Raw genomic sequence first — 9,726 nt, 5'->3', positions numbered from 1 at the left:
CTGACATCGCAGTCTTTATAGCTTGCTGGGTGGTTTCCATTACAGTTGTAACTTATACAGCATTTTGCTTCATCTATCTAACATCGCTAAAGGAATTTTTTTTTCTCAAGAGGGTACGAGACTTATAGAATACATGATGTGATTTTCGTTATAAAGCACATGCCGAAGGAGTGTGTTTATCAGGTGGATAATGATCCAAAACAGAGTTTCCATGTTTTTAAACAGTATTTAAAGAACTATAAAATGAATGTTATGAAGTGACCTGTCTAGTCTCTGGATCTGAATCTGAATAGAGATGATTTGGGTAATGTGCACAGTTCAAGATCATTGAAAAGGTATGGGTTTATGACACTGCTATGTAGACCCTAAAGTTTAGGCCCCGAAATTCTTGAAGATCCAACAGTGTCATAGGCTACTCGGTAAAAGAAGCAAACTTTTATCCTTCGCCCCCATCTTGAGAGATCAATAGTCGGGCAGATGGGAGAAATGACCATTAGCTGTTGTCTTTTATTTGACGAAAACCAAGGGTCATGGCCTAATCGGCGCTCACGACGGACAGATTCGAAGAATCAATCCTGAAGAGCTGTTGTCTTCTATCTGATGAAACTAGAAGGTCGTGGTCTATATGAGGAGCAGAGGTGCGAAAGAGCAGTCATCAAAACCAGTGTTGTCCCGTTTTATGACAACCCTTGGCCGTGATCCAACCGTCGGACACGACAGTCAGTTATGCACAATCAGTGGTAAAGAACGCTTGTCCCCCGTCTTACAAAGTACAAGGGTCGTGATCTGACTGTCGGACACGACATAACAGCCGATATTTTTTATCATATCTAGCAGTTCTCTAATAGTCAAGCATCTAATAAATTTTATTTCCATTGGTCCGATTGGACAGTTGCGTCGCATTGATGCGGTAATTATATGAGTATCGTCGTTCGTTGCCTAGTTTGGAAGATTTCGGTATAAGTTTCATGTGCCCGTCTTCACGGCGCAATAGTATTTTGAAAGAGTTTTGAAGAATTTCATTCACTTGAAAGTGAAGTGGATTAACCCTTAACGTGCCTCTCAAGCACCACCGATGAGCAGTGCTCTACTCCAAGCGTGTCTCTCAAGCACTGTAGATAAAGCCGATCAATATGCATCAACATATTGTTTCCTGTGAAAATCGTTGAAATGGTGGAAGAATACGGTTCTTTTGGGGACTAGAAACGAGTATAATAAATGCTTATATACTTTACAAGATTTCTCAGGAAAGGAAAGGAGAAAGCGCCTTGTCACAGTATAAGTTTGTGAAATTATTACTAAGTCAGCTCGTAAGTAACTTTCGGAATAACAATGTGTATGGCAGGCTTTCCGGAACAGATAAGGAACAAGGTTTAGATGGGAAACTCCATATAATAAATCAGTTGCTGAAAGGGAGAAAGAAAAAGTGTTTTGTTTGTTTATCAAAGGGAAGTAATGCGGTAAAAGAACAAACAGTTTTCAACTGTGAGACCTGTGAACGCAACCTCGGTTTGCATCCCAATGAATGTTTTAAAAAATTCCACACAATAGTCAATCATAATTAATATAAATGTTGTAGGATTTTTTTATTTACTTAGAATGGATTAAACAGAAAACAATGGTTATTTAACGTGAACTAAATATAGTAATGTGCTATAACTAAGACAACTAAATAGTTAATTTACAACTCTTGTCGCCACGGTTCCAACGCTCTCTTTCACGCGGACCACCTTCTTCGACAACACTGACAACTTTTTCCGACAATGCTGACTATACTCTGACTTCTTATCTCACGACTGCCTGTTAATTCTTCTTTCTCCCTTAAGCATCCCTTTGTCTTTTTTCATAGCCCCAGCATGTACGTGTTCCGCAACCGTCTGTGGCCATGATCACGTAGGTCTTTTTTCCGCATAACTATTCGACTGAAGGATCGACGACACATTGAAGGACCTGTCGGTACTTAGGCTTTTTCGTGACATTGTTTATGGTTCACTCGATATTTCTTAGGCCATTTGTTCACGATACTACAATATTGTAATCAAAGTTATATTACTTCTGAGACGAATAAAGATTGTTTTGAATGACTTTAATATTGTTATTTACATGTCATCGTAGTATTTAAAATCTGACACTTAAAAACTTGCAAGTTGCAGATCGATATTCACAATTAAAAGTCGGAGCGTTAAAGGTTAAACGTGTAGGTTCGTTTGATAAAGAAACGAGTGGACAAATTCGTAATAGCCAGTTGTATTAAAATCAGTACAAGTACAAGTACAGATACAGAGATACTGTGTAGTCGTTGCTCGCTCGATGATATTATGCCGATCGAATAAAAGATAATAATACTTTGCCCTAGGCACGTTCATATATTTATATCGACGGGCGTTACCACAAAAAATTAACTTTTTTATTTAACTCCGGCTGAAGATTACAAGAAACGGCAATAACAATCTGTCCAGAGTTCATTTGCCTCTAGACCTTGTAAACCAAAACAATCGTTAGTATTCAAAGGCACAATAATATGGGTCTCTCCCAGATTCGAATTTTCCATTCCTACTTGAACTTTTTTACGCTCATGTGCCGCTACAGTTGAGTTGCAATCTATGGTTTCTTTGAGGTTTTTCATCTTCATCATCAATCATCATTCATCATCAATCATTTCATCATCAATAGAATACGATTCAGTCAGAATATTTGACTTTGAATTTGAAATTCTGTATAAACATTCGTAGTTTGACGTAAATCCATAATTTAAATAGCAATTCTAAATTAAATAGCAATTAAATAGCCATTAAAACTGTATTGGTATAACTCCGGATACATCACGGTATAATTTGTATCTCGTGTATTTAGTATTTAGTGTGCTTGAAAGGTATTTAGTATATTATCTTTCCATTGTCTTATGACTTCTTTGCGTCGTTCATGCATGCTCTTGTTCCCACGTATTAATTTTTATTCTTGGAGGCCGAATACAAAATCAGAGAAAACATATTGTGATACTTTGGGAGATGTACTTTGAGGGCTGTGGACAGATATCCCTTAAGAATTAATCTAGCGAATCATTAATATGAAGAAGCAATGTCAAGAAGGTATAATGCAATGACTAGGTAATACTCACTTGTAAACACACTCACGTACACAGACTGCACGTGCACTAAACACACATTATACGTGCATCGTACACACTATTTAGTGCAATACACACACATTAAACACACACATATTACCTTCCTTCCATATTACCTCGTGGTGTACTTTGAATTATTTGAATGATGGCGCAGCTCACTTTTCATTTAAAATTCCATGAAACGGTGAAAACATGGTGCGTCAATTTTTTAAAAGTCATTGTAAAGGGGATTCTTTTTACAAAATCTTTCTTTTTACAAAGTCATCTTAAAACGAATCTGGAATAACATGTTGCAAATTGCATAGAATTGTTTGAATTTATAAAATTGTTGAAGAAAAAAAGCATATCTACTTTCACATACTTGTATTCATTACACGAGGTAAAAACATCTCTGAAAAATATAGAATTGTGAAAGAGGAAGTCTTGTGTTTCAAAATGCCGAAGAGCAGGTTTACAAGCCGAAATGAATTGTAGTATGATTTTTCTCATGAAATTACAATAACTTGAATATAGACAATTTTTTTTATCGAAAATTTAGCGATCCTTTAATTTTCCACGCCGGCGTATATTAACTTTTTTAGGCCAATCTCCAATGTTCGAGCTCGGAGACGATGAAATCGAAGTTGGTCAGGGAATTCATGGAGAGGCTGGATATGAAAAAATGAAATTGAAACCATGCAGTGAAATAGTTGCATTCATGCTCAAACGCTTACGCGAGGCATTATCTTTGAAGAGTGGAGACTCAGTTGCAGTTATCATTAATAACTTCGGAGCGTTAAGTCAACTGGAACAAGGAATTGTAGTTTATGATGTTGTGAAACATCTTCGTAAGTAACAATCAAATATTTATACATAAATTTTATATGCAAAGACATATATTGCATATTTCATACTTACCTGACGTATTTATCCCGGCCAATTTAATTAGTTCGTTATAATTCCGCACACCAATAAAAATAATAATATGTCACTGTGATCAACCGTTCGCGGAGAGACGTGTTCGCGATAGATCGTGTGACATCAATCACATCTCAACCTACATCAGTGATAAGACATCGACCGCTGACTTCGGACTCCTTTGGATACATCACCACCTTGTCATCATAGCATACACCAAGGCAGTGACGCACCTTAGTTCACATCAGAGATAGGATATCGACCCCCGACCTTCGGACACTTTTCCACATCATAATCTACACCTAGCCCCTCAACATCCTAAAACCAAAACGTATATAAACCGAGACTTCACCCAGTTCGGGCAGTTCTTGCTCTTGTTCTAGTTGCTGTTCTCATACAACCCCTTTCCTCCGGTTCAGTGTTATTCTTGTAAGTGTTAAAATTTATAATAAAGTTTTATAAAGGAAAATTAGTAGTTGGGTTACGACTCAGCCTTCTTACTACAATCCAAGCATCAACTTTACGTGACAATCGCGTCGACGGGAGTCGTGAATTCCCGTTACGATTAGATCATCGACGTCACGAAATGATCAATCCCCCATTTCGTTTAGGATAATAGAGGTGGTTGAACTGATTATAACACTGATGTAACAAGTTACAATATATACTTTATTCCAACAAATTAATGGATGTAACATTCAATATAACAGTTGATATATCGACAGACGGTATACAAGTTAAGACAGAGTACGAGATACACATGAGTACGGTGACTGATCAGAGAACAAATAGAGAACTAAAAAACTCCTGTTCTGTGATGGCGGTATTTATACTGAACCGGGGATGGTCGCTGATCTCCCCACCATCGGTTATTTACGAGTGGAAATCCCGGGAAAAGTAGAAAAACCCACGTCCCCAATTTTTATTGACTGGAACAATAGCCCTAAGGAATGTGCACTCGACACTAATCTTTCCAACGGTTCCTGTCCCGTGGTTCGCTACACAAAGACCCTATCCTTCGGACAAGATGATTGCCAGAAGTCGGCACATCCTCACGGAATATTTTCAGCTCGCCCAAGGACCCGCTACAAAACTTACGATTTCTTTAGCTAAGATTCTCCAAAGGAACAAATAGTCTTTGTCCTTCACATACCACGGAAAATACGGAAAGTCTGTTTTCCGCACGTACGATGCTTTCCGCTAGCAACTTTCCACTATCCACCTCAAACTGGTGATCCCGACGTGATCGACGTCGAAAAGAGTTGTGATCGTGATAGCGCTACCCGAGACTTCGATCATCGCGAATCTAAGACTGTGGCAATCTAGATCTACCGCTACGACGCACACGGATCGGCTCTTCCTTCAACAAAACTCGACGCTTCACCGCCGACCCACGCAAGCAGGTGACAGGATACGAGACGATGACCAAGCCAGGAGTGATGTAGTCATTGCAAAGTTCACGGGCATCACCACCACCACGTCATACTAAAAAGTAGTCATACTACGCGGAACGCTCCGCACTGTACTGACAAGTATCCACTGCCACATCGAAGACAACGCGCAACATCTACACGGGCTTGACAACAATCGGTTAAGTTAAGAACCTAACCACGCTAAGAAGAAATGTTATCACTGGTAAGGAGCTACTGTGGTGGCACTTGACATCAAATACCACCACTCGACACTAACTAGTGTCGGAGTACTGCAGCGCAGTGGTTAGTGCCTTAGGTTACGAACGTTCGGGACCAGGGTTCAAATCCCGGCGACCGGAGTCCGATTTTTCTTCCACACATAAAAAACAGAAGAAAAATGGCAGTACCCCAGCAGCGACATCTTCAGCCAGTAGCTACAATTATCAATACATTCGCCACAAATGTCTCGATTTGACCTGTATGTTGCAGCAATTGAGGGCCTTGACGTTAAAGTAAAAAAAGATATTTATTTTTATGACTATGTCTCAGGATATTGCGGTGCCTTAGGATTATTGCGGTCCGATCTATGATGTTCGCACCGCTAGTGGCTGTCCCCACCGAGGGATAGACTTCAGCCGGTACCAGATAACGGGACGTAACAGTTGTAACGTCAATCCACATTAGAGGCCAGATGTGTGCGGGTCCTCATCGCGTACCCTCAATAACCTCAAGGACCCACCATAAACTTAAACTTTTAGTTTATTGCCCCTGTAAGTTTTATCGGTTTATGGATGGTCCTTGGAACAGTCCTTAGGTTTATTGCACGTTCTTACAAATTACGGAGAAAGCGGGTAGTTACCTAATGGGAAAACCGAATATTTGGCTAACGAATATTTGGAAAAGCTGATTTTTCTCATAAACAATGTCACCTACGTTGTCAGCCACGTTGGTAGGAGGCTTTTTCCTCCTATCTTCATTTATTAACGTCGGCTATAACCAATTGGAATCGCGGATCGTTACCCTCACTTTTGCTAACGGAAAGTGTGAACAACGAATCCGCGTTGTTAGTTCAAAGGGACGCGCCCACACCGAGCTTTCCTCCGTAATAATATGAGAACACCTCGGCACTGAAATTACAAACTCTCATCAGTCAACATCTCTCAGATCAGTCGCGTAAACTGTGCTTATAAACTTGTGTTATTTAATAAAGTTCAATAGAAAAGAAAGATGAAGTTGAGTTACGGCTCAACCTTTTTGTTTTTAAAACCTAAGGCTTAATTTTACGTGACACAGTCATTGTTAGACCGTTCATCCACGATTGTTTATCCTGCCGATTATTCACGCGACTCAAGATGAAGGAGTCGGAGCTTTAAAATTCCCGATGATAAATCCAACGAGGAAATAACAGCGATGATCGGGAGTCGGACTGATTTAAGATAAATCAAACCGAAAAAAGGGGGATATAGCGTGGTGAAATAACAAGAGTTTTTATTTAGTGAAATCGAAAATAAATTATATTAATTCTGACGAAATACAACAGTGTTTGTGCAATAAAGTATAGTTCACATCCGCAAGTACTTCCTGTTAAAACAATATTCTCAAATGTGATTAAGTTTCGGGCAAAGTATTACGATATTCGAGAATGCGAAATAACTGTTTTTTGAACTCTCTCGACTTATCATTGCCGCAGCCACAGCGATTTCAAACTGCGTGACGCTGTTGTCACAAAGTAGTATTTTTTTTCTCTTTTATAGCAGGCTGTCTTGCCTCGACAAACACCGTACATTATGCAATATTTTCCCACAAAGTCAGACCCTATTTAGAATACTCGATGATTTGCTCGTCCTTCCTCTTGTATGAGGATTGAGGAGCTAAATTTAGTGAACTTTTTTAACATTAAGCGGTATATACTGGGTATATTACCGAAACTGGCGAAGATCTACCCTGTGGTTTCTAATAGTCATCAATGTCGAATATAAGACCACATTAACTCTTATATTTGCAAATGATATATTTTGAATGATTGTTTACGCGCGAGATACAATGGTAGATGCTTTCAAATTAAGATAATTCATCTTGATAGAGTTCATCACAACATTATTTTTAACGTGCATTGTATGATAAACAGGCAGCAAACATACTAGAAAATTTTTTACATTTTTTTTTAAATAAATATCTGAGATAGTAAAGAAGCATTATGCCAGAGTTGGCTGATAAGTAATGTTGTACACTCATCTGTATCCCGAGAACAAAAGGCAATTATCAAAAGGAAATCAAAATTTTTTAAATGTAATCACCGTTAACTTCGATTTTTGCCAACATGTGACAAGTTTTTTCATTTACACAATGAAGAATTTTGCTAGCTTACTTTTGATAAAGGATTTCACTGGTGTCTTGATTTCATTGTCTAACTTGAAATGAATACTCTTCAAAGTCCTCCTTAATTGTGGAAAGGAGTGGAAATCTGAAGGAACCGGGTCTGGATTATAAGGTGGATGCGGAACGACTTCAAATTTTAAACTCGCAGGACTACCAAGTATTGAGTGTGCGATGTCTGGTCGAGCGTTGTCATTCTGCAATAATATTGTACTAGCGATATTTCAATAGTTTCAATGAATGTTGCAAGTTGAAATTAGGACTTAGCCCAAAAAAAGAAACGCGTTGTTAATCGAGAAAAATAGGGAAAGGAAAAGAGGACTTAGAAAAAAAGTTTATTTCTTTGCATTCCGAAAAGGTATACGACTTCGATATAATTGCAGTATTTCTGCAAATGCAAGAAGATGAAGGACTTCGATGTGAGTAGCTAGATGAGAAGACAAGTTTGCGACTCAAAGACAATGCATTAATTTGCTTTCGTTCGACGGTTCGAACTCCAGTGGTAAAAATTCGGAAAGCAACGGTCGCGTGGCCTTGTTCTTACCCTTCAAACTCCCCTCGCGTCGCAATTCATTTCCGCTGCCATTCGATGCACCTTGAGTCTGGCACGCGATCATGCGGGGAAGGGAGAAAGAGAAAGAGAAAGAGAAAGAGAAAGAGAGAGAGAGAGAGAGAGAGAGAGAGAGAGAGAGGGTGAGGGCAAGGGACTGCTCGGATTTTCGCTTACGTAGTTTACATAGTTTATTCTTAGATTCCCAAATCATACGATCTAGTGTGGCTCACGAGTAAGATACAAATGCTTCACGATAATTGTGAAAAATGTGGTCTCCGATGAATTCCGAATCCGACATACACATCTTCGCAAATGTGATCTTGATGTCGTTGTGTACACTATCAATAAGCGACGATAAATTGCCATAGGTGTAACTGTTTCTGCAGTTGCAATCGTGATCACTACATGTTGTTTAAATCTCATTGATGTTGCATCCATATTCAACCTTACTCTAAATGATACTGTTCGTGATTGCGTCAAACAAACTTATTGCTATATTTATAAAAGAGGGATGTAGTTATAAAATGAGCACTCACACAGAGTTTTCATCCTTTCCGTTCTAGTGATACAGACGAGTGTATATTAGTTATTACCGGGCTCTCGAATTTTACATACATTAGCAGGTAAAAATTGTAGATTCGAACAAAGGGCTCATAATTTATTATGAAACAAACTACTATACAGGGCGTTGGAAAAAAAGATACAATATTTAAAGAGCTCATAGTACTGACCGGGATGGTTAAAAAATATCTAGTCAACATAGATCCTAATAACAGTCTATTCAATGTAAAATCAACTTTTATTATTTATTACTTTTTGATGTCATAAGTGAGTCTTTTCGCAACACTTTGAATGTATATATTGATGGCCGCGAAATAGTGTTATCGCAGATTCGGTCGTAATTCTAATGTAGAAATAGCAATTATACGTTTTATGTATGGTTTTTCCAATGGGGACACCAATTTTGTGCTTTATATGCATATAAATATTTCAATATCTTAAAATGATATGAGGAAGATAGTTATTATTAAGGCCGACTGTGAAAATATCCGGGAGCACAGTTTCCCAGAAGGAATTAATTGGTAAATGGTAAAGACAGGTTCTATTTTACCATGGAATTTTTGTATTCTCTTGGTACCAGCCGAGAAATTATTTTCCCCGGACAAAACATCGCGAAAGTCTGTGCATAACATCGCGTCGCGTTTTTTAAGAGGTAGTATAGTGAGATCAGACTAATGATTCTCTCCGAATAAATCGTTAATTCTGCAGAATCTACAAGCACCTAAATTCTATTCGGCATTTTTTCAACACCACTCTTAATCTTCACATTGTCATTTTTATCCGCGACAGAAAAACTTATA

General features: G+C 38.4%; 1 protein-coding gene across 2 annotated transcripts; it reads left to right on the top strand.

Moving 5' to 3' along the window:
* The first annotated feature begins 3,685 nt into the window (after nucleotides 1–3,685).
* On the top strand, nucleotides 3,686–6,110 carry LOC105681320 (PTS-dependent dihydroxyacetone kinase 1, dihydroxyacetone-binding subunit DhaK-like). Of its 2 annotated transcripts, XM_033323082.1 has the most exons (3): nucleotides 3,686–3,954; nucleotides 4,735–4,974; nucleotides 5,898–6,110. In XM_033323082.1, exons 1-2 carry the CDS (start codon nucleotides 3,720–3,722, stop codon nucleotides 4,923–4,925), a joined length of 426 nt encoding a protein of 141 aa, XP_033178973.1. In that variant the 5' UTR covers nucleotides 3,686–3,719; the 3' UTR covers nucleotides 4,926–4,974; nucleotides 5,898–6,110. The 2 variants fall into 2 exon arrangements, with proteins under 2 accessions (XP_033178973.1, XP_012245821.1); XM_012390398.3 differs by lacking the exon at nucleotides 5,898–6,110 and having other exon boundaries at nucleotides 4,735–5,505.
* The last annotated feature ends 3,616 nt before the right edge of the window (nucleotides 6,111–9,726 follow it).

This window comes from Bombus impatiens, unplaced genomic scaffold (assembly GCF_000188095.3).
Source record: "Bombus impatiens unplaced genomic scaffold, BIMP_2.2 scf_0766, whole genome shotgun sequence".
NCBI lineage: Eukaryota > Metazoa > Arthropoda > Insecta > Hymenoptera > Apidae > Bombus > Bombus impatiens.
The sequence above is the reverse complement of the archived record's forward strand: the minus strand, read 5'-3'. Positions and strand labels throughout refer to the sequence as shown.